General features: G+C 35.2%; 1 protein-coding gene across 5 annotated transcripts in view; it reads left to right on the forward strand.

Moving 5' to 3' along the window:
- HOOK3 (hook microtubule tethering protein 3) overlaps positions 1-24,336 on the forward strand; it is a 110,190-nt gene extending 85,854 nt beyond the window's left edge. For 2 of the 5 annotated variants that reach the window (XM_087418598.1, XM_087418601.1), the window contains 7 exons: positions 3,812-3,846; positions 7,346-7,428; positions 8,452-8,552; positions 9,876-9,980; positions 10,145-10,216; positions 14,239-14,375; positions 16,020-24,336. In XM_087418598.1, the coding sequence (XP_087274724.1) occupies positions 3,812-3,846; positions 7,346-7,428; positions 8,452-8,552; positions 9,876-9,980; positions 10,145-10,216; positions 14,239-14,375; positions 16,020-16,032 (546 nt within the window). In that variant the 3' untranslated portion in view covers positions 16,033-24,336. Of the gene's footprint in view, positions 1-3,811; positions 3,847-7,345; positions 7,429-8,451; positions 8,553-9,875; positions 9,981-10,144; positions 10,217-13,536; positions 14,212-14,238; positions 14,640-15,797; positions 15,994-16,019 lie in introns of those variants that run through there. The other 3 variants (XM_087418599.1, XM_004441218.3, XM_087418600.1) reach the window with 3 other exon arrangements.
- The last annotated feature ends 1,148 nt before the right edge of the window (positions 24,337-25,484 follow it).

The following is a 25,484-nucleotide window of genomic DNA, read 5'->3' on the forward strand; positions in this document are numbered from 1 at the left end:
TTGTTTTTTTTCTTTTTATTGGCAGTGTAATTTGCTATGAACCTCTGGCCTTTGAGTACAAACCTATTTTGTTGTTTCCATTGATAGAGTCATTTGGGGGATCACTGTTAAAACTATAGCTATATCTAGTTTCATCCAGCCTTATTAACATAAGAGGGTATAAAAACAAAAGACATCAAAGAAGCTCATCAGTGACCTAATTTTGTGAGTTTCTTAAGCATAGATCTAGCTTATATTGGCAGCATGCTCTGCTTTCTAAGATCAGTGATTTTAGTTTATCCTTTAATTAATGTGTTGGTAGTTCTTAGATTCCCAGATTGAGTCCCAGTTCCTAAAATTGTCACCAACATTTAAACTATCTTATTCCCTTATTAAATTGTCCTAGTTTACTTTTTAAACGTATTTTTATCCAGAGGCTAAATCACAAAGAGGTGAAGCAAAAGCACCTTGAATGCATTAAAATATTAGTAAGCTAACTAAGAGTATCTTAGAGATGAACCAAAGGGTCACGTTTCTTAGTTTGGTAAAATCAGTAGGTCCCTTAAACTGAGATGAATGTACACTTCGTTTTAGTCTCTAAAACTTTGAGGAGACTTTTTGTTGATTTGTTATGGTAAAGAGGGGAAGGGCGTATGGTACATGGGAAGTAAAATGGCAGAACATGAGTATCGGCTCAACCTTAGTGTTACAGCAATAACCGTTGTACTGATTCTCTTACTTCTACTCAAACATACATAATGGAATTTAGTTTGTAAAGGATATTTTTGCATAACCTGATTAGGTATTACTGTGGTAATCAAATCTAATTAGTATGCTGTGTGCCATTAGTTTAAAAGAACATATTTCAGAAGTGAGATGCCAGCCCTATAAAGTACTATTTGGGTAAATTAGTCAGTTTATTTGACTGTCCAGATGCTAATGAGCTATCTTGCTCTAAGTTCTTGGAAGTTGTCTCAGAGCTTTTTTCTACATATAGAAAAGATTCAGGTAGAAACTTTTCCTGATGATATGCCTCAAAGTGGTTTGGAGAAGTAAATTAGGGTGGTACAGGATATGTGGTTCTTTCCCCCAGCAGATTTTTGATGTTTTTGTCTTCTCTCTTTCACTAACCTACAGGGTTGCATCTCAGGAGTATGTCATACTTAGAACAACCTGCCAAATAAATGGAATTGGTCCCCCTGAAGAACCACATAATCTCTGTCTATTTCTGTTATCAAAAGCACAGTCCTTTCATGTGACCTTAAGTCAGAATAGAATGGTTTGCACATTTTTATTATTATTTTTATGTCATTTATTTTTAGCATGGAAGCAGAAAAGCATTGTTATATCCAGTGATATGGATAATTTGAGCTAGCCACAGTGTATAAAACTCCAGAGAACAAGACAGGATGAGAACATAGAAGAAAGAAAAATGTATATTTTTGAAAAAAAATGCATATCTTTTACTTCTGTTCATGAATTACTAAATCGTTCCTTCTATTGGCTGCTATGTTTGCTTCATACTAATATGTCCTCTCTGTCTCTTGGCATGGTTTCTGCTCAAGGCTATTGTAAGTATGGCTTCCTATTCATTTCTATGTATCGAGCAGTTTTTTTTATTTATACATTATCTGCCGTCATAGTTGATGGTATTGAAATTTTAAGTTATGGGAATTTTACGCAAAATGAATATACCAATATTACTGGCCTTATAGGTTTGTGTATGCCCTTTATGGTTAAGCTACTTAAAGAATATCAAAACTTAAGACAGACTAAAGAGAACTCTGCTCTTGTTTTTTTTTTTTTTTTTTTTTCCATCCCACTCTACCCCATTGTTATAATTAGTTTGTTTTAAAAATTATTTTGGGGCCAACCCCATGGCTTAGGGGTTAGGTGCGCACGCTCCGCTGCCGGCGGCCCAGGTTCGGATCCCGGGCGTGCACCGACGCACTGCTTCTCCTGCCATGCTGAGGCCGTGTCCCACGTACAGCAACTAGAAGGATGTGCAGCTGTGACATACAACTATCTACTGGGGCTTTGGGGGAAAAATAAATAAATAAAAAAAAATTTTTTTTTAAATAAAGGAAAGGGTTCAATGACTTAAAAAAAAAAATCATTTTGAAGCTAGCTTTCTATTACAGTCTGGCCTCCTCCTGCCACGTATTTTGATAGTAACAGTCCAGTTGGAGAGGCATCACAGCATAGAAAGCTTGGAAGTGAAGACCACGCATAGACTTTGGAGTCTGGCAGACCTGGGTTTTAATGCTGGATCTGCCACTTGAAAGCTAGTGAATGTCTCCCCAGCCTCACCTTCCTCAAGTATGAGATGGGGCTAATATTACTCACTGTTGTGAGGTTAACATGAGACAATGTATATGACATGCTTTAGTGCAGTGCCTGGCATATTAACCACTCATTAAATAATTATTTTATTATGTATTATCTTAGAATTAAAATTAATTTTTATAGAGCCTAGTCAAAACATAAGTGCAGGGGCCGGCCCGGTGGCGCAAGCGGTTAAGTGTGCGCGCTCCGCTGCGGCGGCCCGGGGTTCGCTGGTTCGGATCCCGGGCGCGCACCGATGCACTGCTTGGCAAGCCATGCTGTGGCGGCGTCCCATATAAAGTGGAGGAAGATGGGCACAGATGTTAGCCCAGGGCCGTCTTCCTCAGCAAAAAAAAAAAAAAAAGAGGAGGATTGGCGGATGTTAGCACAGGGCTGATCTCCTCACACAAAAAAAAAAAAAAACATAAGTGCAAGTTAAAGTTAAGGTATATAAAAAGTATTTTCATTTTATCCTCTGTACTAAAGAAGGAACAAGCAATAATCGGAAGTTAACAGAGTTATTATCTTTTTGTTATATTTGGGGGAAGCAATGATAGAAGACATTGTGGTCCACTCACCTAACTATAGTTAACATTGAGCAAAGAAGGGAATTTGCAATATTCCGGAGCTGTGTTAGAATGGACCTGAGTAAACAGTTACAGTAATCATTATTGAATAAAGTGACTGAAAATCAAAGGACTTAGTGTGAGGGTTTTCCCCCTCCTCACTGCGATTGATTGATTGGACAATTTGTTTTATAAGCCTATATTAATTGAGTTTGACGGAATTCATTATGTAACCGCTTATCTCAAAATGAAATGTTTCATAGAATTCATTAATAATATGTACCCTATAAGTGTTAAGTTTAATTATGAAACCTAGTGGTCCTTTTAGAATGCCATTATTCTTTGCTTATTTTTAGGTCAATTCTGATCTCCTGCTTTTGAGGGGGACCCTTTTTTTTTTAATATATAATACCCAGTTAAAGCTGCATTCTCCAGCATGTTCTGTGTGTACACCATCCTTCAGTTCCCATACTATCACATAAATTATTTGCAACCTCTGCATATTTGTAAATCACTGATTAAGTCAATAAATATATATGGAAATGCTCCCACACTTCATCATGATGCAAGTTAAACAATATAGTAGATTAAAAGTGTCTTAGGGAAAGTCTGTTTTTATTAGAGTTCAACCTGCCTGTTAAGTCCAGGAATGTTAGTTCTATACATAAGTGGCCTTTTTATTCATTTCCCTGACTATAAATAGAGAATTCAGATATGCAGTTTCTGGTTATTTTATTCTGATTGCTATCCCGTGTGGACTGCTCTCTCTGTTATCAAAGAGAAATAGACTTGGGTATATTGTGTGTTTCGAGCTCTTTGACAAGACAGATTACTGAGGGCTCACTGAGAGTTAGTTACTACTATGCTCTTAATTTTTAAAAAATAATAATTTATTAGTTAAAATGTTAAGTAATAAATTATTTTTTATTTTCCATTTTCAGTCAGTTCTTCTAAAAAAGAAGCTTGAAGAACATCTGTAAGTATAAAAGCTGTTGAGGCTCATTTTTATATCATCTAGTGAAAATAAGTGTTTTATGTTCGGTGGTTACAGAGTGTCTAGGCAATGGCACGGGTGTCCCTTGAAGAAAAAGAACATTATAAGGTGCATTCATAGTATCTATAGGATTGTCTCTGCCCAAGGTCCTCAAATCAGAGCAATGACTGCTTTAGAACTGTTTTCCAATGAGATTCCCAGGTTTTATGTCTTCGTGACAGTATTTATAATCATAGTTAGGAGTTTGAGACACTCTAGATCAGAAGTCAGAAACCTTTTTCTGTAAAGGGCCAGACAGTAATTCCTTTAGGCTTTGCAAGCCATGGTTTGTGTCACAACCGCTCAGCTCTGTAGCTGTAGCTTGAAAGCAGCCGTAGATAATAAGTAAACTAGTGTTGTGACTGTGTTCCAATAAAACTTGACGTATGAAAACAGGCAGCAGCTGAATTTGGCCCACAGCTGGAGTTTTCCAGCTCTAGAGTATGGCCGTTGAATTTTTTTTAAGTATTATAAGTAATTTTTTAAAGTAATTTTAAGTAATTTTTAAAGTATTATAAGTAATTAATTATAATTAATATATTAACATTATGCTTATTAACAGTAGCAGATTTTCAAACATTTCCTTGAATTGCAAACATATCTGAACATGACTTTTTAATCTAAAAGATGAAATAAATTTTAAAATATTGCGTTTGTTTCTCATGAAGAAGAAATCTTCGTCCATCTTTGTCTTTAGCTGAGGTTGACAATGTTAGGAATGTTTTGTGATTTTTCTCGCACCAAGTAACAACCTTAATCCTTCTTATCACTTTCTAGCAAAACTCTCTCCTTGCAAACATTGAGTGTAGGGTGGCCATGAATTGCTAGCCTGTTGGAATTTTACAGTGTCACCCTATGGTAAACCAGGCATCCTCAATACCAGAGATAATTTGACTTGTTCTGTTGAGATTGGAAAGACATTCTGTAGACTGGCAGTTTGCTGCATGCTATCCGATTTTTTTTTTTTTTTAATGTGGGAAAAGTGAGATACACCTAGCAGCTGACACTTGCTGGCACGTCTAACAATGGGCGGATTGTTAATGTACTAGAGGAGTAGAAATGCTTCCTGGCTGTTGTGAAGTGACCTAGAGTCAGAATCTAGTACTGCATTCTACCCGGTCTTCATTTCCCATTCCTTTATTGCAAAAAATAGAGCACCTGCTGTTTCATAAGACTACTGTCTGACCATTGTTCTGTATTGTCATTTACATGGTCAAAAATAGTTTATTTCATCAAAAATAATTTATTAGTGAACATAAAGCCTGTATTCATTTCTGTGGTTGCCATAACAAATTACTACAAACTGGGTGGCTTTTAAAAACAATAGAAATTTATTCCCTAACAGTTCTTGAAGCTAGAAGTCTGAAATCAAGGTGTCAGCAGGATTGGTTCCTTCTGGAGGTTCTAGGGGAGAATCTGTTCCATGCCCCTCTCCTAACTTCTGGTGGCAGCCAACAAGCTTTGGTGTTCCGTGGCTTGTAGACACATTATTCCATTCTCTATCTCCGTCTTCATGTGGCCTTCTAATGAGGACGCCAGTCGTAGGATTTAGGACCCACCCTGATCTAGTATGACCTCACCTTAACTAACTACATCTGCAAAGACCCTGTTTCCACATGTCACATTTACAGGTTCTGGGGAGTTAGGATTCTACCATATCTTTTGGGAAGACACAATTCAACCCACAACGGGGCTCATAGACATCTCAAAAGATGGTCATTCTCATGCAGATTTAAAACTACAATGGAGTCCATTTTAGACGCACCAAATTGGTAATTTTTAAGCATCAGACCTACTAAGTATTGCCAAAGATGTTGAGCAATGGTAATTCTCACCCACAGCTGGTAGGAGTATACATCAGTTTACTTAGTAAACTTGAATATGCACATATTCTATGACCCATCAGTTCCACTCCCCTATATATTCCCTAGATTCCTATAGATGCTGTTGTCCATGTGTACCAGGGGACTTGTAGAAGGAAGTATGGAAGACCGTTGTTTGTAATCACAGAAAAGTAGAAACAATACAAATATTACCACTTGTAAAATGATAGTTAGAATGAGGTGTATTCAAACAATACAACGCTATACAGCAGTAAAAATGTGTAAACTAGGGCTAACACATTGACATAGATGAATCTCAGGGACATAATGTTAAGTGAAAAATGGAAGTCACACAACAATACATACAGTATAATTAATGTATAAAGTAAAAATTGGGCAAAATTAAGCAATGTATTATTTAGGAATACACATAAAGGCCCATCACAAAATCATGAGAATGATTAAAATTCCAAATTTTGGTTACTTCTGGGAAGGGGATAGGAACACATGGGACTTCTGAGGTTCGGGGATAATTTCTGTGTCTTAACCTGTTTCTTCACTGGGCTTAGTTTTTCTTATTCTTTAAACTGTATATATTTATTTTGTGTATATATATATATATATATATTTGTGTGTGTGTCTATGTGTATGTCACACCCTTGAAAAAGAAAAAGATTAAAAGTATTATGCATAGAAAAGACCAGAAATAGACATGACAAAGTACTCTATGTTCTTAGTGTTTTTCTGTATTTTCCAATTTTTGCAGCCTTTTCTCCCTCTCATATTACAGAGTGCCACACTAGGTACTCTATAGGGAGAATTATACATATTATATAAATACCAGGAAAAAACTTCCTGTTCATTCATTTTTTTTACTTCTGTATTAGAATATAGCTTACATGCATTTGTGTACAGTAAAGTACACAAATCCTAAGTTCCTAAGTCTACAGCTTAAGGAATGTTCTTCTACATATGTAGGTAACACAGATCAACATATAGAATATTTCTGGCAACCTGCCAGGATTCGTCCTTCTGTCTTCTGATTGATTATATCCCCAAACTCGTCACTGTGCTGATCTCTATCACCTTTCATTAATTTTGATACTTTCTGAACTTCATATAAATGGAATCATAAATGTAATACCCTTTTGTATCTGACTTCCTTTGTTCAACATTCTGTGAGATCCATCCAGGTGGTTGCATGTATCATGAATTTATTCCTTTTCATTGGTATGTAATGTTCTTTCTATTAATTCTTATTTTTAGAACTTCACTTTTTTTTCCAATAAGATTTTGCATTGTAAAACCTCTGCAAAATTTTTAATTTAATTTTTACAATATCCTATTCCTAGAAAAAGATTAAGATCACTAAGTTCTTTGTAGCCTCTTGTGCAGGTTTAGGTAAAAGAAATTACTACTACTTCAAACTCTGGAATTTTTGTCTCTATTTTTTTACTTATTTCAAAATATATTAAATTCATGTTGGATTAGTCTTTTCATCTATGTTTCACAGCACTGTGTGCTATGCAAGTATATTTCAAGAATAAAGAATTTAGATTTTTCATTTGTGGAAAAAATTAGAAAACAGTTGTACGTGACTGTTACATACTTTGTTACAGAGAGAAGCTGCATGAAGCCAATAACGAACTGCAGAAGAAGAGAGCTATTATTGAAGATCTCGAACCAAGATTTAACAACAGCTGTGAGTTTTTCCTAATTGGCATAGTTTTAAATTAGTTAGCCATACATTACCCTAGTGATAATGACTTTATATAAAATTATTTCTTTTAGAAATAGGCCCTATTACATATTCTAGCAATTAAAGAATTCGCCTTATTTACAAAAAAAATGTATAATCATCTTCATAATATTTCTTAAATTTCTCATTATAGTTGTGAGTTTTTCCTTAACTATGGATGCTAATGAATATTTTATGAAATTAGTTATTTTAATAGTATAGTTGCATGTGAGTCAGCCAGACTTCTACTTCTATTGATGTTTACACATGTCGGTAGCTTGAGTTTATTAATACTTTTGTGTGGAGGTGGGAGTAGGACACAGACTTTTACTTTTTTTTTTATTGTGGTAACATATACACAACATAAAAATGACCACTTTAACCATTTTTAGGTGTACATTCACATTATTGTGCAACCACAATCTATCGCTTGACTATCTGGTATAGTGATGCTGTGCAGCCACCATCTACCTCCAAGAGCTTTCTCATCATCCCAGAGTGAAACTCCATACCCGTTCAACGATAACTCCCCTCTCTCCCCTATGCCCCCAGCCCCTGCTTTCTGTCTCTATGAATTTGACTATTCTAGGGAACTCGTATAAGTGGACTCATGCAGTATTTGTCTTTTCATGTCTGGCTTATTTCACTCAGCATAATGTCTTTCATTTTCACCTGGTAATGTCTCCATGTTGTAGCATATATCAGAGGCTGAATAATATTCGATTGTATGTATTTACCACATTTTGTTTATCCATTCATCCATCAATGGATACTTTTTAATTTATTCACTTCCATACTGGAGTTTTTGTTTATAAGAAAAGCTTTTTGTAAAAAAAAAACTATAAATTTTTGTTTTTAAAGAAAATTATATATAGGAATAGACCAAACAGTCTCTCAGAGTTGTTAACTATTTACTATTTTGTCAGTTGAAATATTTTTAAAGTTGTTAGAATCCAAAAAAAATTTTTTTTAATGTCTCATCTGCAGCCTTAAAAATTGAAGAATTACAAGAAGCTTTACGGAAGAAAGAAGAGGAAATGAAGCAAATGGAAGAACGATACAAAAAATACTTAGAGAAAGCCAAAAGTGTAAGTATGAATTTGTGGGTATCTTCCTCTACTTTCTGATCGTGTTTCACTGACTCCTCAGAATACAGTGCACGTACAGTGACTTCTCACATAGAGAGCCATCAGGAAAAGATCAAGAACTACCAAGAGGAAAATGTATGTAGGAAATAAGTGGCAGTCACTACCCGAACTAGTAATCAAAAGTAGCTACATTAATGGTAGGACAACCAACATCTTGTGCCTCTTGATGGAGTATTTAACTGATAATATTTACCCTGAATCTAAGCAATCTTATAGATCTAACTTCCAGTTCCCAGGGAAAATGAGCTTATTGGAACAAAATAAATAGCACCTTCAGGAAATCATCAGATAAATCCAGAATTTGGGATAGAAGTCAATGTTATGAAAAACAAAAATAGGCAGTGGAGTGTGGGGGAGCATAAAAGCCAAAGGGACCTAAATACCAAATGCAATGCATTAATATTTGAGTCCTGGATTGGGGGCAGAAAGGACAGTTGTAAAAGACATTGTGGAGACACCTGTGGAAATGTGGATTTGGACTGAATAGTGATGATTTATAAAATTATTTCTTACAGATGACAATGGTATTGTGATTATGTAGGGGAATGTCCTCAGTCTAAGGAGATGCACGTTGAAGTATTTAAGAGTTATGTGTCGTTAAGTCTGCAGATTACTTTAAAATAGTCCCTGAAACAAGCGTGCATGTCTGTGTGTGGAGAGAGAGCAAGAAATCAAATGTGGCAGTGCAGCTGTGGGTGAATCTGGGTTAGAGGAAATGAATTTTTTTTGTGCTGCTCTTTCAAGTTTTCTATAGATTTGGTCACTTTTGATAGTAAAAAAATGGGCCACAAAGCAAAAAGACTTTCTCGGAAGACCTCTTAGTTGGTCAGCTAGAATTGCATCACATGGCCATGCGTAAACTGAGGCGCTGGCAGAGGAGGAGACGGACCACAGTGACAGGCTTTTAAACCAGCAGGACCTGCTGCTAAGTACACGTCTGGTCAGGGGCGGAGGGCTAGCTGAACCAAATCAGAGGAAAGGAAAAGGAGAGACAGCTGTCAGTAGTGTCTGCTGTAGTATTATTTATTAGTTTTAAGCCAGAATTACTTCTTATAATTGATTCTTTTACATAATTAAAAAGTTTTATATAATTAAAAGTTGCAACAATTGAATATTATTTCATACATTCAAATTTTAAAGGATCCTTGGAAGATAGCTTTTGATTCACATAAGGTTTACCCTTTGAATGTTTTTTTTTAAGTGCTTCTTTAGATGTTACATTCTTTGAGACTTTTTAAATTTTTCTTTTATTGCTTTTTGCAGGTTATCCGTACTTTAGATCCTAAACAGAATCAAGGAGCAGCACCAGAAATACAGGCTCTTAAAAATCAGCTCCAGGAACGGGACCGACTGTTCCATTCATTAGAGGTAGTTTACTATACTATACAACAAGATATTTGATTTTTGATTCTTTATTTTCTAGGAGCCTTCCTATATACAATCGTATCCATTCATTTAGACAGTTAATTGTGAGTTTTATTGATATTGAATTGTTTTCTATCTTTAAATGTTTACATGTGCTTGTTTTTTAGAAAGAATATGAGAAAACAAAGAGTCAGAGAGAGATGGAGGAGAAATATATTGTTAGTGCCTGGTACAATATGGTAAGAAAATAATACTTCAAAACATATTGCGAGTTCAGTGAATATATACTCCCTTGACTGTAGAAGTAATTCTACCAAATGAATCTGGAAGTAATTGCTGTTCTAACACACACTAACAAAATCTTAATGCTAACCTTAGGATTGAAAAGCAGATAAGAGAACCACCATATAAACAGGGGTAGGGCCTTCCAAACACATCATTAACTCTAGAGGATAGAATCAGTTGGATTTCTGTCCCTCAGAACCATTTTATTCTAGGGGAAAGGGACTGTAATGACATCTACACACAGTTGCAGTAGCTTTTGTTTTGTGGGGCTATTTCAGTGCCTTTGCAGGAGTGGTACGTACACTGAGGATGCTTTAACTATCTCATTTGTGGTTGTTGGTAGGTAGTGCCATCCTCTCATCTTCCGGCGCTGTATCAGACAATGCTCCGCTGCTATTCATAGGGTTTTCATGGACAGTTTTTCAGAAGTGGGTGGCCAGGTCCTTTCTCCTTCTCTGTCTTAGTCTGGAAGCTCTGCTGAAGCCTGTCCACCATGGGTGACCCTGCTGGTATTTGAAATACCGGTGGCATAGCTTTCAGCATCACAGCAACACGCAGCCACCACAGTATGACAACCGACAGACAAGTGGTGTGGTTCCCTGACCAGAAATGAACCCAGGCTGTGGCTGTGAGAGTGCAGTATCTTAACCGTTAGATCACCAGAGCTGGCTAACTATCTCATAGGGTTTGGAAATTTTTCTAATAGGTGTAACAGTGTTAGACCCTGAACGACTGAAGGTTCTGAGATTGAATTTTCCAACACAAAAAAAACTTTAAACATATTGCAGGGGAAAATAAATGCCTATCACCATTTGGACTTCAGTAAGAGTTCCTGGATATAAATAGCTGTGAATTTTTAAGAATGCTGTACTTTTTTTAGTACTTTTTTCTAGACTTTTTGTTGTCTTTTTCTTCTTTGTTCTTCTTTGTAAGACCACTTCTGCCTTTTCAAAATGTTATTTGCCTAAGACAGGAAATTGGACCAGATTCTTTTCATCAACCCCCTCTGACTCTATAGTTGTGTTATTGGCACAATGCCATTGTTTCTGTTTTATGGTTATAATTGACACTGTGTTTTAAAGGTTAGTATCCCAGGCCTCCTAATAATGTGATTTAATCTTTGTCAAAAATTCATACAATTTTATGACATGTCCTCATTTATATTTGCCTTGGTTAAAACTACATATTTAAGGAGCCAGCCCCATGGCCTAGTGGTTAAGTTCGGCACACTCCGCTTCAGTGGCCCAGGGTTTACGGGTTCGGATCCCAGGCATAGACCTACACCACTCATCAAGCCATGCTGTAGTGGCAACCCACATACAAAATAGAGGAAGATTGGCACAGATGTTAGCCCAGGGCCACTCTTCCTCAAGCAAAAAGAGGAAGATTGGCAACAAATGTTAGCGCAAGGCCAATCTTCCTCACCAAAAAAAAAAAAAAACTACATATTTAAGATTCTATCACAATTTTTAAAAACAAAAGAGGAAATCATATTGTGTTTAGAATACTATTATTGTTAACAAATAGAGATTTCTTGAAAATTAAAATTTAGGGCCAGCCCCATGGCTTAGCGGTTAAGTGCATGCGCTCTGCTACTTCGGATCCCGGGCGCACACCGACGCACCGCTTCTCTGGCCATGCTGAGGCCGCGTCCCACATACAGCAACTAGAAGGATGTGCAACTATGACATACAACTATCTACTGGGGCTTTGGGGAAAAAAAGGAGGAGGATTGGCAATAGATGTTAGCTCAGAGCCAGTCTTCCTCTGCAAAAAGGGGAGGATTAGCACGGATGTTAGCTCAGGGCTGATCTTCCTCACAAAAAAAAATAAAATAAAATATAAAAAAAAATCAATTAATGCAAATTCATGATTTAAAAAGAAAATTTAAATTTAAAAAATAGGGAAAAATCTATATATTTAAGGAAATTCTCGAGGAACTAGTCCTGCCTCGACCTGTTCTATTACCTCTTTATCCTCTTTATTTTTTTTTGTTTTTTGTGAGGGAGATCAGCCCTGAGCTAACATCCATGCTAATCCTCCCCTTTTTTGCTGAGGAAGACTGGCTCTGAGCTAACATCTATTGCCAATCCTCCTCCTTTTTTTTTTTTCCTTCCCCAAAGCCCCCGTAGATAGTTGTATGTCATAGTTACACATCCATCCAGTTGCTGTATGTGGGACGCCGCCTCAGCATGGCCGGAGCAGCGGTGCCTCGGTGCGCGCCCGGGATCCCAACCCCGGGCTGCCAGTAGCGGAGCGCGCGCACCCAACCACTAAGCCACCAGGCCGGCCCCTCTTTGTCCTCTTTAAAAGTTAGCGTTAGTGATCTTGGAGCTCTGCCCCTCAATCCTTATTAGTAATTTCATTTTTTAATTTTTTTGGTGAGGAAGATTGGCCCTGAGCTAACATCCATGCCAGTCTTCCTCTACTTTGTATGTGGGATGCTACCACCACATGGCTTGACAAGCAGTGTGTAGGTGTGCACGTGGGATCCAAACCCACAAACCTGGGCTGCCAAAGCAGAGCACACAAAGTCAACCACTACACCAGCGGGCCAGCCCAGTAATTTCATATTCCTGATTGATTTTTATAACTTCACATATTGTGTTTCTTATGGAACCACATTTATTTATCCTGTGATATGGTATTAAAGAATAGTCCTAATTTTCAGCTCTCCACAGAGTGAAGGAGTAACTCCAAGTAGACTCACACAAGTTATTTTCAGATTAGATAGCCAGAAACAGCTTCATTCCATACATTTAGAAAGTTTTGCGTCTCAGACAACTAAAATGGAAAGGAAGGTGTCGAGTACTGGGAAAAGGTACTAAGTATCTCAGAGAATGGCCTTGTGATAGACATGAGGTCTTAAAAGTGTGTGAAGAATTTGAATGAGTTGCTTGGAATGTAAAAGTCAAAAAATTAGTATGTTTTAAATAAAATATAATCGTTAATATAAGTAGCCAAATTAGTAAGTTAAAGATTGCCAATAGAGGTTTGTTAATTTTATTAAATCCTTAAATGCTTTGATTTTAAATTGAGTAGAAAACATGTGCTGGATTTTCTCACTGGAAAAATGGAGGAATGTTGTGTATTTGGATACACATGATAGACTGAAATTCTGTTAAAAATGCAAAGCCGTGACCAGCTTCCACTTGCTGCCATCAGTTTACGTGTATGCCATCATTGGGGAGATTAAATGGTAGCTCTCAGCTCTTAATGTTTTTCTGGCTTATTAATAAGTACCAAAACCACTTTTCTCCTGATCTGTTCATAGCCTTGCATTGTTGTTATTCCTGCACGTTTAGAGAACGCATCCCCAGAGGTTTCCTCCGTCCTGTAAAGGTACTCTGGGCCCAACAATTGTGGCTCCTCTCCCTTCTAAGCTAGTAGGCCATCCTTCTCCTGTCTTCAAGAAAGACCCCTTGCTCTCAGTTGGGCCCTCTGCTGTGGGCTGTCAGGAACTTTTCTTAATTTGTTTGAGAATACAAGTCTGCCTGAAGTGAAGAAAAACAGCATGGTGGTATGTATTATACATAGTGTGTCTTTCCACCTCAAGAAACAAGTGTGTTGTGTTTTTCCATTCTAAATAAGCCCTGTGAATTCCACAACCCCATGTGAATCAATTGCTACCAATCAATTTCACTTTTTTTCTTGGGAAATCACTTTATACATTTGATTGGAAAGGGAAGTATATATGATTGAGTATGGGTAATGTATTCCAAAAATCTGTCTTCATTATCTGTTGTTTTGGTTATTGTAACTTCAGAAAATTAAGCCTTAATTTTTCCAAAGGAAGATTTGTACCTAATTGTTGGAACTAAAATGTCTCTATAAGATTTTAATCTGTAATGAGCAGAATTAACATTCCTAATTGTGCCTTATGATGCTATGTAACAAATTCTGCATGATGAAATTTTCTTTTGTGAGAGTATGTTCTGCTATTTTTTCGTTGATGACTTTTTTTTCTATGTTATAGGGGATGACTCTGCATAAAAAGGCAGCTGAAGACAGACTTGCTAGTACAGGTTCAGGGCAGTCGTTTCTGGCTAGGCAAAGACAAGCAACCAGCACAAGAAGATCTTACCCGGGCCATGTTCAACCAGCCACAGCAAGGTAGACAAGACTTGCCGTTAGAATAAAAAACACCCTGCATTCAAAGCATACTTCTGTTACATATAACAACATTTCAGGAAATTCAGCCAGCTTATTATTTGTCTCTATTTTATGTTAATATTTAGTTGTTTCTCATTTGAAGACTTTCTCTTGTATCTATAATGTATTATTTCTTGGTCCTTTATTTTGTAGTCCTTTCAGTTCCTTTTAATGTGCCAAAAATTTTTAAATGCCCAATTAAAAGTGTTGTTTAATAGTGTAGTACTTTTCTTTGTATGAAAATGTCCTTTCTCCAATGATGTAGGCTTTGTAATGAATTAGATTTTCTGCCAATAATTGATATACAATTTATATTCTTTATTGTGCCTCTGTGTTATCATGCTTTATAAGAATGTCTGTTTAAAGGGAATTAATCTTTTTATGATGTATTAATCTGTTTTCAATTGTTTTCCAAATGCACTTCAAGTAACTTGCATATTTAGTGTATAAAATGGTTAGCAAGTGCACTTTTTGCAAAGACAAATATATTGGCAGAGGTGCTAATCAGATCTTACCTAAAGCACCTGACAGAATTATTTAGAGAAAAAAATGAGTTTTCACATTGTTTTATAGGAGATTAAATTTGTCCGAAGATTTGGAAACTATTTTTAAAACATAAATACATAGAATTTCATTATTTCCTGCTATCTTGTCTGCTGGCAGAAGTGAATGCATTGATTAGGTTATTTGGGGAGAAATTACAAAAGAAAAAAATCTGGCAGTGCATTAGTTTTTTCTTGTTTTGGAATATTATAGTAACTGAGAATCAAATCCTGGCAATGTGGCAGACATTTATAATTTCAGTTGTCCTCCACATCTAAAAGATTTATTTTTCATATACTTACAAGTAATAGGTAGCCTTACCTTTTGGGCAATTTCCTTGTTGACTTACACCTCATTTGTTTTACTTTTTCCTTAATATAAACTCTTCTATTTCTCAATAATTCCTGATACCTAACATCTTCATATCAGTCATTAAGATCAATAAGTGACTTCTTGTATGTGATGTTATGACAGGTCTCTCTTACATTTTTCTTAATTCTATGTAGTAGTCCAAGAATTTGCTACTGAATAGATTCTCTTGGGTATTTGGTTGCCTCAAAGTGCTTAGATTTGTTGACAGATTGTAAACCATGTTTTATATTGACAATGGCTGTCCAGTAATAATGATTGTAAAGCACTCTATGTAAGGTGCTATATAAATGCAAAATACTCATTTGAAAATGAAATGCCTCTGCCTAACTTTCCCTATTGACTTAAGTATTTGATCCCAAATTATATTTAAGTTCCCCTGCAGCCTTTTTCTTGAACCACAGCCCATTTTTTTAAAAGCAAAAAATTACTGAACTTAGGTTGATTTTGTTTGTTTGTTTTTGCTTTTAGATACGTCATCTAATTAAGAGAATTTTATTTCATGTACTTGCTATTTGGAAGTTCAGGTTTCATTTAGTTTTGTATATTAAATACAAATGAATAACTTTAAATCAAGCTAAATGTAATTAAGAATTTTCAGAAACTGTATGCCAGTGTTTGATTTTAAATCCTTACTTCCTTTTTAATAAGAAAATTGACCTAAAAATTAGTAGTATTTTCATTTGTCCTCAGAAACTGTACTTGAAGAAAAGTATTAGAATATACACAGAAATGACTCCATGCATTGTGCTAATTTTTTACATTAAGTCCAGAAGTCTGAGCGCAGTGTGAATCTTCTGCCTGATCAGAACATAAAGCAGGAAGAATTAGTAATAATGGAAAGAACCACGTGAGTAGAATGTATTGTGGGGTTTCAGGAGGCTAAGCAGACCTAATCAACATAGGAAGTTTTGACAATAAAAGATGAAAAACAATTTAAGATGGTTCTTACCCTCACCTCCTTATTGCACAAATGACATAAGGCTTCAACTGTCTTAAAACAGAGCATGAATACTAACCTTGGTAAAATTAAAATTATTGGGAACTTATACCCACAGACTAAGATAGATGAAAATAAAAGAGTCTGTGAACTATTCATTAAATGGAACCTATGCCTTGAGATAAGAGGTTTTAGTTTTAGTGTTCTATTTGCTGCCCCAGTCCTGGTCCCCTTCCCACCCGACTACTCAGATATACTGCTCTAAATGGGTTGGAAAGGTGCCAAGCTTTTAGAAGGAAGTTGACTTATTTTTCTTCAGCCTCTGCTGCATGCTATTATTTTGGTGTTTACATTCATAACTTTCACTGTCCTTTACTGTACCTTTAAAGTTCAGTGTATTAGTTTCATTACATAGAAGAAATTATATTTCTAAACATTCTATGATGTTTAAAAAAAAAAGAGCAGGAATAAAACTTTAACAGCGACAATCCTGTTTGCCTTGCCTAGCTTTGGACAGGATTTATGAAATTTCTGTTTCTCCAGTAATGATTAAGAATTTTTCAGAAGGTTTGTGATGATTCATGGTCTATCTGGAAGTTAAAAAGCAGTGGGTGCTTTATCTAGATGTGAGCTGTGTTGTGCTATCTTTTCACAACCCCCTGGATGTGGTCGCTTCGTGAAGCCACCGTTGGCTGGACAGGGGAGCTAGTCCCAGCCTCAGCAATGGCGTAAGGCCAGTGTTACTGCATTAGGTTGGGGTGAGCCATTACCCAGTGTCCAAATTCTTATAAACAAAAAGCTGCTTTTCTGTTTTTCTTCTAAGCAGGGTAAGAAAATACAACGTAAATAACTAAAGAATATTAAAGCATAACTTTTATGTTCTGCGGTGTGTATTTAAAAAGTTTGTAATGGGAAAAAAAAAATCCAGCAAATATAGTAGTTAACCACATCTGAAAAAGAAAATAAATAATGCAGTTGTGTATATCTTAAAAGAACTTTCAAAACTCGATTATATCTTTTTATCATTTGTCTAATTACTTGATAATAACCAAGAAAAAGAAGTCCCTAAATAAAAGACCCATGTTCCAAAATTGATCAAGATTGAATTGTTTCTATTAGATAACCCTAGCCTCGTAAATTGGCTTAATGGGATGGTTAGATTATAATAAGAATAATATTGTCATCTGTAATTTTGTCGAGGTTTTGTTGTTTTTTTTATATAATGAAAGCTCAGTTGTACAAAATTAAGCTAAATATTATCCAGTCAGAAACATCAGCCTGTATATTTCATTAGTTCTCACAAAGGCATGGAAATCCACGCTGTGCAGATGGATCGGCAGTGAGTGATTGTGTAGTGAAAGACGAGTTAGGTTGAAGAAGAGAGAGATTTTATTTCTGAGCTACTTGACTCACATCTCCTTTTCAACAGCAGTTTTGCTTATTCTTGTTAACTAATGATACAAAATATTTTTGTGTCTCTTGCTCTTAGATAAGCATTCATCTTTTAAAGATAACACCATGTTAAAAACTTGAAAATCTTTATCCCAGTATAAGAATTATCTTGAAACAAAAACCTAAATTTTTAAAATTATCTTAACTCTCTGCATTTCATCTCCAATTGTGATATCTCAGACTCCAGGAATGTTAGTTATCCCCAGTTGGAACATGTGAGATTTACCCACAGCTATTGTAATCCTAGCTAGTTTACAGCCACGTGGATAAGACCATCTTTGATCCTAAAGTGAGAGGGAAGTACTTGACATCTTGCCTTTTGCTAAGCGCAAAATAACAACATCAAGACAAAATGCTTTGTGCTGTCTATTCATTAAACTATGGAAGAATATTTTGACTTCTTATCCTCGCATTATGAAGGGACTCTGCCTGGAAATGGCTGTGGAGCTGCTGTAGCATTGTACTTCTCAGCAGTGGGGCCTGTGTGATGCCCTGAAGTAGATGGAGGGGAGTACTGAGCAAGATAAGATGGGGCATCAGAATCTTCAAGAAGGATTTTAGCATGTTTTTTATTTTTCCCTTTTTATGAGTTAAAAAGGTTTTCCATTCAATAAAAGTAATCTCTTTTCCTGTAGTCGCAGCTGTCAGAATGGCAGCTTATTTGCTAGTTGTACAGCCCAGTTTCATTACATTTAGAAAGCAGTTTCAGAGCTTATTCTTTGTAACTATAATGATTCAAATATTTTATATCATGAAGTTTTTATATGAGGAAGGCTATTCTCAATGTATCTGTCATCCAGTTTTTTTACTTTCTATAAAGCATATTTAAATAATAATTGGTGTATGTTCCTTTTATTGAAAATTTTGAAAATGTTTTATTATCCAATTTCAGAACAATAATTTTACTGTTCTAAAGTTTTGCAATAAATACTTTTCACTTCTTAGAAGCCTAGAAAACACAAAATAATTTGCTACTGGCACAGCTAATGTCTACCTGTCCCCATTTCCCCAAATTATGGAAGTATTAATATTTAGCTTCCTTTTTATAAAATGAAGGACAGCACAAATATGATGACGTCCGTCTCTTTTAAGTCATTGAGTATGTTCCTGGGAAGTATGTAGTGATTATTTTGTTTTTAAACAGGCTTTTATCAATCCAATTCACATATATTATCTTTATGAATATAAAAACTTATAAAATTTATATTTAATGTTGTCTTGAAACATGAATATACTTGGATTCTTCACATTGCACTTAAAGTGATAGAGAAGGGATATTAGTTTATTTGAGAAACCAGAGACCTGAACCTAATTATGGCAAGTATATGAGTTTTGGCAATTGTGGGGGATCTGTAAGTGTTTCCTTACAATTATGTATCAGCAATTACTTGATGTCTCTTTTCAGTATTTTTCTGTTTTCTTATATTTCTTATATATAAGAAATATTTTATTATCTTTCTTGTATTAGTATTCTGTAAGATTAGGTTTGTACGCTGTATATAAGTGAGCATAGAAATCTGAGAAGTGACAGAAGGCTGTTAAGGCAAATCCATTCCTAGCAAGTAGAATGGATTTTTGGGATAAGAAATGGCCTAATTATAAACAAATATCCAGGCAATGGAAGTACTCATACGATTAAAACTTATTAACAAATGTTCCTAAAGTTACAGTATATAAAATCTTCTGTCTTGGCTGGCCCTGTCGCTTAGCGGTTAAGTGCGCTCGCTCGGCTGCTGGCGGCCCGGGTTCGGATCCTGGGCGCGCACGGAGGAACCGCTTCTCTGGCCATGCTGAGGCCGTGTCCCACATACAGCAACTAGAAGGATGTGCAACTACGACATACAACTATCTACTGGGGCTTTGGGGGAAAAAAAAAATTTTTTTTTTTAAATCTTCTATCTTTATTACATATGATCATTCAGTAAAAAAGAGTAGACAAAAATATAATTTATTTTCTAATTCTCCTTCCCTTTAGTAGGCATCAACTAGGCACACAATATTAACTGTATGTGTTTATCCATGGAGGGGAAAGCATCTATTTTCATTCTGAAACTGTTAAACCATTACTAAATCTCAGATAGTGATTTAAGGCCATTAAGGATACTGTGATTTGATGAGATAGGAAGACATCTGTGGTGGCTGAAAATCACTATCGACTTCCCAACAGTTATCTAGATCTGCCACTTTCTATAGTTTACAAACCCTAGCCTCCATTTTATGTGCCCCTTAATTCTACATAGTAACCCCAGAGAAAATTTTGTTTAAAATGAACACAAGAGTAGACATTTTTCTTGATATATTCAAGGAGAGCCTTTATGTACCTGTATATTACCACCAGGCTCTGAATTAGATGCTTAGGGTCTGAAGATGAAATCATCAGATAAGATATCTGTAGCCTCAAAATTTTAGGTCCATGGTTCTCTCAAATATCCTGAATTATATCTACTCGGAGCTTAAAGGAAGAATTAAATATCACGAGAAGAGCAATCTCAAAGTGGGAAAAAGAAAACTCCAAAGCATGCTGAGGCTTTAACGTATGAGGGAGACTTCTGAGCAGGTGTTATGGCTTTAGACCTCTAAATTGACAACGGAAAACAATTAGTTTAGCAATTATATTATAAAATTAATAAAAGGGAGTCCTGTTTATTCTTGGTGTATTTGTTAACCTGTGGGCAATGATTACTGTATTTATATTCTATAGTGTGTTTATTTTATATTTGTCTCTATTAGAAATGAATGTCTTAATATTATTTACTATTCTAATCATTTACGTATTATTTATATTTTACTGCAAGATTCACAGCACTTTACTAATGTTAGATAATTATTTTCCTTCTACCTTTCTGTGGCATTTTCTATTAATATCTTTTCCACTGGAGTTCTGTCCTTGTTTTGGAGCACTTGCTAAGAAAAATGTAAAGGATCACCCAAATAAATGGGTTTTGTACTCTTCTGGAAATTTTTTAAGTCAGATCTGAAGTTCCTTTTTGTTTGTTTGTTTGTTTGTGAGGAAGATCAGCCCTGAGCTAACATCCATGCCAATCCTCCTCTTTTTGCTGAGGAAGACTGGCCCTGGGCTAACATCCGTGCCCATCTTCCTCCACTTTATATGGGACGCTGCCACACATGGCTGGACAAGCGGTGCGTCAGTGCGTGCCTAGGATCTGAACCCCGGGCCGCCAGCAGCGGAGCGCGTGCACTTAACCGCTAAGCCATGGGGGCAGCCCCAGATCTGAAGTTCTAAGTCTGGAAATCTCTTTGAAGCTGGGTTGGGGCTACTAGGCATGAATCACATTGTATAGTTCACGTTAATAAGACTCTTTTATAGGTGAATACTTATGAAGCCAAGTTCTCTCAAATGGAGACACACTTGAAACTTTTTGTTTTCTGGAGTTGCATTAATAAAAACTAAACCATCTTCTAGTTAATCAGAAGATGTTCTTACTTTTGATTTACCTGTCTCCTAAAATACAAATGTACAAACTGTCCTTAACTTCCATAGTTTCTTCATCCTTGCATATACCGAAAGACAGGAGCAAGAAAGCCAAGTTCAGGAGCCGTGAAGTCAGAGAATCTGGAAAATGGTAGGAGTCAGGTGAGGCAAAAGCAGATACTAAAGATAGCAGGATGCTACAAAAATATTCTTGCTGTAACAGATATACTTCATGAACTTGGCTAATTTTCTTAAATTCAAATATAGCAAAGTTTTCAGCTTGTTCTATTGAGAGATGTTTTTAGGAGTCAGGACTCGTCCATTTGTAATTTGAATGTATTAGTATATAATCATAGTCAAAAAGTACTGAAATAATTTGTTGTCACATAAACATTGACACATATGATGACTGCCAAAGAATAGGGAGATTTGCTCATAAGAACGTTCTCTTAGAGTTTTGTTTTATCTTGTGTTTTTAGATGAGAGAAATGCTTTTACAGTGTGAAAAGTTTCTGTAGTATTTTCTTCTGTGTTACTCCCTGTTCTACTGATGTGCTTTGCTTAGGCAGGTCACCTAGAAGAGAGCAACACTGAAATGAAGAAGTCTAGACTATGACCTCTGAGTGAAGAGCTGCTTTTAAAAAGTAAAAAATTAAAAATTGAACACATTCATACACACATACACACAAGGACAAAATATAATGTTTTGAATATCTAGTAATTAGTTGTTGAATAGATAAGTCCTCTTTTAAATGTCTTTATCATCCATTGGCTTCTTGTTAATCTAGATAAAAGTAGATTCTAGACCTGCATTGTCCAATTCATTAGCCACTAGCCACATGTGGCAATTTAAATTTAAGTTAATTAAAATTAAATAAAATTAAAAATTCTGTTCCCCAGTTACCTAGCCACATTTCAAGTGCTCAGTAGCCACTTGTGGATAGTGGTTACCATATTGGACAGCACATATATAGAACATTTCCATCACTGCAGAAAATGCTTTTTAACAGAGCTGTAATGCCCAAAGAGAAAAGGACAAAATAAAGGTATTCAATGAACTTATGATAACTCTTAGATTTTACCGCCATAGTTGAAGAAAGCTATTTTTCTTATAAAAATTAATACCAGCCTTTTTTAATGACCTTGGAAAAATCAAAACCCCTTTCTTTGAAGCTAGTTTTCAATATATTTTTTTAAACAGATTCTCAGCACTTTATTTTTCAAGTGATATAATTAAATCATTTCATAAATCATAGCTTAGTATCATCAGGTTTTTTTCCTTTTTTATGTAGTCTTTTTAAATTAATAATACATAGTTGTCTAACACTTATCGAGCAGAAACTGATGAATGCTTAATTTAATTACAAATAAAAATTGATACGTCATATCCTTCTATTACTTTTAAATCTATAGAGATGTCATAAAAGTTGCCAACAGTTTTTTTGTAGAAACAAAACATTTCTCCTTAAAATCACATTTGATTATCTTCCACCTTAAAGATACATCAAGATCCAAATAATTTTTCTGTTTTCTTTATAGTTTCCTGTTCTTAATAACTTGGATTATGAGTCAAGTTAAGTTTCATGTATGAAGCAAACATTTTATTCCAGTGACTTAGTTAATGAAACATTTTTTAATATTTATTAATTTACTTGGCCTATTACTAAAGTGCTTAACATAACTAAAGGGATCTATATGGATGCATCTTTGAATTTTTTAATGAAAGTAAGAGACTAATCATAATTCTTTTGAGTCGACTTGGTACTCATTAACTATCTTCTTAGGAAGTCATGATGCTTTCCTCTTCCTTTTTAAATGTTTAATCAAGCAACAGGCTAGATCCAGTAGAGACAAATTCTAAGCAAATTATGATGAAATTCTTACTGTTGTTGAAGTCCAGATAAGTAGATGGTGTGATTTGACTTTGTTTTATTATTTCCTTGATGGGCTAATTTAATGTGTGTTCTACAGAGACTCATGTTAGTTAAGGGAAATTTTCAGTGTGCTTGAAATAAGAAATAGTATAAATACAGGAAATGGCTGTACACAAATGCCAATCAATGATTTGAGGCCTTTTAATTTTTTTAATAGTAGTCTTTTGTTTTTTAATAGCCTCAGTTATTTAAAATTTAGATGCACTAAAATGTCATAGCTGTCACTAACTTTGCTGTTTACAGGTTATGTATAATTCAGAATGTTTTGTACTCAGAAGAATAATTTATAGGTTTGTTTTGTTTTGCAATTTTCATGTTTTGACAATTGCCCCACCATTTTTAACACCCAATTTTTGGTTGTGTAATGAATGGTAAAATTTGAACATATCTAATAATTTAATAATTTGCCTTATTTTAATTACTAAATTCTATCAAAGATTCAGAATAGAAAGAGGCTTTTTTTTTGTTCCTATAGTATCTTTTAAACTTTTCAGATGAGCTGGAAAACACCTTAGTACATTGGAGTTGGAGTTGTATTGATTACAGTCCCAGCTCTAAAGCCTTATACTCATGTCTTAAGTATTATCAACTGTTTTGTGCATAGTTGTTAGTGTCATATTTGACATCGTAGTTATCCACCTTGTAGATTAGCCTTTGCAGAAAGGATATTGCTAGGTATATTCTTATTTCTGCTTGACTAGTGAATTTATAATTTCACAATTTCATCCTTTGTCGTTAAAATACAGAAATGAAATCCACATAGGACTCTAAATTTCTCACTTCACAAATGGAATCAATACAGATTTAGCAACTTTGTACATAATGGCATCCAAGCGGTTTTCCCCATTTACTGAGTTTATCAACCATTTACTATGTGTTGGATTGTTGGATTTTCTCACTTTTTCTGAGGTGAATGACTTGTTAGGGAGCCTCAGTAAGAAATTTTCACTGAAATCACAAAGACATAAAGCCCAAGAAATCACCATAAGACAGATTTTTAATTTTTTTTAAATCTTATATTGTATTTCCTTTTGATATCACTTATTCATTTTAATTTTATGACTGCCAACTTGTATTAATTAGATGTATATGTTTATATGTATGCATATAATATATGTATATGTATATGAAGAATAAAGTTAAGATTTGGTCAAACTATATTTTCCCATTCAAATACAGAAGTGTTTTCAAGGCTGCAAAAAGTGTACAGTTGTTAAACAAGTTGTAAATAAAGACTTATATAAAAATTCAGCTTAGACTTTTTTTTCCTGCTCTTAAACCATGACAAAATACATTTTTAATAATTGTCTAATAGTATTCATCCACTTGCCTTTGGCACTTGCCATAGTGTCCTACCGCTTTAAAGATTATGCCACTTATTTATTGTAAATCAGGAATATTCTTCAAGTTTTTTTCCAGAACCTATGATAGATTTTGTTTTGATTTAGGCTGGTACTTAATGTTTGTAAGCTGGTTGCCCAAAGTTCTTAGGGATAAAAGTCAAAACATGGCTTCTCAACATGATCAGTCTTAACATAGACAGCACATAAGAACCAATGGGAGAGTATGTACATTCTCTATAAATATAAAGCAATATTGTTGAAGCATCATATTTAGGCAATAAATGCTTCTTTTCCTGCCTTGTAGACCCTTACAATTCACCCTTTTCCTCACCTCTACCCTAAACATTATTGAAATATGGCATCATCAGTGTTATGGAAAGCGGTAGTAGCAGTGTGGAAATTGATTATATTTACATTAAAATAATCAGCCAAGTAATTCCAAAGTGAAGTTAGCACCAAGATAAAAAACTAGTATGGATATAGCCAAAAGAGTGCCCATTTTAATGTGTGTTTATTATAAAATTTTAATGTCAGAAAGACAAATGTAAGTTTTCTTCAGTCATTAGCATGGAGATAACAATAGTAAGTTTAGCACTTACTCAGTGTCTGTCCTTGGTATTTAATATTGAAGCAAAGGAGAAGGGGATGAGAAGGTAGGTTGAATCACAAAAATTAAACCAAAAAATGTTTTCGCTTTCAAAGATTTGTATGATCAAATGGGCACAACACAGAAGAGTTCCGAATAGAAGTATCACCCAGCTGAAAGTCTACCAGTTTCCTCAAGTACCTTTATGCTACTGTTGTGGTTATTGTTGCATCACTAACCACTCCAAAACTTAATGGCTTTAAACAACAACATATTATCTCTCTCAGGTCTGGAGACAGGCTCAGTTGGGACCCCTCATTCAGTTGCAGTTAGATGATGGCTGATTACTACTCAGCCACAAAAAAAGACAAAATCGTCCCATTTGCAACTTTCGCTTATGTTAAGCGAAATAAGCCAGATAGAGACAGACAGACACCGCATGATTTCACTCATATGCAGAAGATAAACTA

Source organism: Ceratotherium simum, chromosome 28 (assembly GCF_057802395.1).
Source record: "Ceratotherium simum simum isolate JZ-2026a chromosome 28, ASM5780239v1, whole genome shotgun sequence".
Classification (NCBI taxonomy): Eukaryota; Metazoa; Chordata; class Mammalia; order Perissodactyla; family Rhinocerotidae; genus Ceratotherium; species Ceratotherium simum.